This window comes from Beta vulgaris, chromosome 5 (assembly GCF_026745355.1).
Source record: "Beta vulgaris subsp. vulgaris cultivar EL10 chromosome 5, EL10.2, whole genome shotgun sequence".
Classification (NCBI taxonomy): Eukaryota; Viridiplantae; Streptophyta; class Magnoliopsida; order Caryophyllales; family Amaranthaceae; genus Beta; species Beta vulgaris.
This window is the reverse complement of record NC_079206.1, coordinates 10,262,670-10,265,288: the sequence shown is the minus strand read 5'-3', so window position 1 is coordinate 10,265,288 and position 2,619 is coordinate 10,262,670. Positions and strand designations below refer to the sequence as shown.

Below are 2,619 nucleotides of genomic sequence, written 5' to 3'. Positions count from 1 at the left end.
ATAAGTCAAAATCATGGAAAAAGTACAGAAAGTTGATGAATCAGGCACTTAGACACGCATTGGTGCCCATTGCCCAAAACGAGTACCCAGGTTCGAGTAACATAGCTTAAAGCAAAAAGACATTCAGCATCCACCAACTACATTTCAAGCAAAAATTTCAGGAACCGCAATAAATCGGCTGTACCCATTGCCCAACACGAGTACCCAGGTCCGAGTAACATAGCTTAAAGCAAAAAGACATTCACCATCCACCAACTAACATTTCAAGCAAGACTTTCAGGACCCGCAATAAATCGGCTGTAGAACAACAAAATCCATCAATGAAATACTGAGACATCAGACATTCCATCTATGAAGACAGCAAGAGTCATCACAATCCATATTAGCTGAAATTGAATTAAGCTCAAAGAAGATCAATACAACAGCAATACAAGAACATTCATTGTTCAAAGAACACTTGTAAAATAAAATTCAAAATCCCTTTCTCATATAACAAGAATCAGCAATTCCACACATTTACATGACTATTATCTGATATGTCAGTGCATTACATTACCCTTTCACATTGTGTATTTGTGTTCCTCTTCATGCTCAAATGGACACGCCGACGACATCTATAAATCTCCTCTAAGATCAAAGCTACTCTATATCAATCCTTTGTTCCTGAAAATACAATCAAATCACACCAAATTCAGAGCCTAATTCAACTAAATTACCCCTATAATACAACAAAATTTTCAACCAGCACACCCATTACAGTTGCAACCAAATCCAATCTCACATCAAATAATAAGAAAAAGGATCTACAATATATGCAATCAACCCACCAAATCACAAACACCTTTCGAGGGTGTTTGACTATTCAAATAAGCGTTTCCATTTCTAATTGTTTGGTACGAGCGTTAAGTAACAAATACCGCTTTCAGGGGTCGTTTGGTTCACTATTTTTGGGTTTCGAGAAACGGAATCAATTACTGATTCCCTTTTTTCTTGTTTGGTTCAACCCCTCATCAATCCATTACCATTACTTGATGGTAATGGATTCCCCCAATTTGTTACCTTCCCTCCCCCTCAAGTAACAAAATCCATTACTTGAAGTTTATGGTTACCCTTTATTTCCATTCCTTACCATTCCCCTCCTCTATTTGTATCCATTCTCTTTCCATTCCATACCTTGAACCAAACGACCCCTCAAAGGGAAACATAACCTCCTCATTTGTTACCCTTATCAAACTAGTGAGATCATAAACCTCCCAATTTTTTCCATTCCACTAGGATACCAAACAACTAGTAAATGTAACAATTATTATTTCCATTTCCTCTCTTTATCCAAATCCTTCCCATTCCGTTTACATTGATTATACCAAACGCCCCCTTAATTTCTACCAGCAAAGAGAAAATCTAAATGACGCTAATATTAGACTGATTGCAAATTGTAATCTGTTACTGGGAAAATTGGGATAAGAAGAGAGAGATACCTACGTCTGTTTGGAGAAAGAAGAAGAAGAAGGAACGCGCTTGTTGCGGAACATCATGTAACCAACTGGTAATACAACGCCGATCATCATCACAGCTGCACCGATCAAGTACCTTACTGGGCTTGGTGGTGCTACTTCTATCAATCTTCCAACCTTATACCATACATATTATTGCCCAATTGAAAAAGAGGTCAGAGATCTAATTAGTTACTAGAATAGAGAGAGAAGAGGAGAGAGAAAAAGCTTACAGGCATTGTTGAAGGACTCAAATGCTCCAACAGATCTCAACTCAGGAACTGGATTCGTGTTCAGATGATGGTGAATGGTGATACTGGAACAAAGAAAACTTCGCTTCACCCGAACTTGTTCTTTTTTTTTCCTTTTCTTTCCTGGGTGTTATCGTTCGATTCGAGTCGAGTCGAGTCGAGACTCTTGTTAGCTTGGCTCGTGGTCATTTAAGTTCATTTGAATTCGAATCGAGCTCGAAATTTGACGAATCAAGTCGAGTTCTGATTAGATATTGACTGAGCCGTTACCGAACCGTTCATGAATGTATATTTCTTTTTCGGATATTTTTGTTTTTTGAGTTTATTTTTTGACATTAAAACTATCATTTTATTAATGAGTAACATCTAGAATAAATATTTATGTATACATACATAATAAATTATTTTCATATATAGAAAAGTAATCGAGCTTGTTCACGAGCTTTTCTATCCGAGCTTGTCATAATTTAGATTGGCTCGTTAAGGCCTCGAGCCGAACTACAACGAGTTGAGATTTGACACCCCTATTTGTGATGAAGAGGTCATGCTCATTATCACCCCTAGTTGTAACGTAAATGAGATTTTATTTCAAATCTAGGTAACATATTAAATATTATTTTATAAAACTTTATCAAGTAAATTAAATGACATGTACTATTTTTACTGCTTTTTAATGTTTGAATTAGAAATTAAAATTGCTCGTCGCTATTTGATAATCTTTTATATAGATATTTGCATTGTGTAATGAAGTTTTGTCCGTTTTAATATATAGTCATGTACTCATGTTATTTCTCAAATGTGACATTTTATGATCCTTCATATTCAGAAAGCCATTAATACATACTTGTATGATCTTAGGTTAAATTTCATTGAGT

At 35.7% G+C, this 2,619-nt stretch overlaps 1 protein-coding gene across 2 annotated transcripts; it reads right to left on the bottom strand.

Moving 5' to 3' along the window:
* Positions 1–367: 367 nt before the first annotated feature.
* LOC104892766 (uncharacterized) lies at positions 368–1,894 on the bottom strand. 2 transcript variants are annotated; one of them, XM_010678766.4, is made up of 3 exons: positions 1,727–1,894; positions 1,479–1,631; positions 368–663 (listed from the first exon to the last, which is right to left on the bottom strand). In XM_010678766.4, the coding sequence occupies exons 1-2, from the start codon at positions 1,730–1,732 to the stop codon at positions 1,479–1,481; spliced, it is 159 nt and encodes a 52-aa protein (XP_010677068.1). In that variant the 5' UTR covers positions 1,733–1,894; the 3' UTR covers positions 368–663. The 2 variants fall into 2 exon arrangements, with proteins under 2 accessions (XP_010677068.1, XP_010677067.1); XM_010678765.3 differs by having other exon boundaries at positions 1,483–1,631; positions 1,727–1,888.
* Between the last annotated feature and the right edge of the window lie 725 nt (positions 1,895–2,619).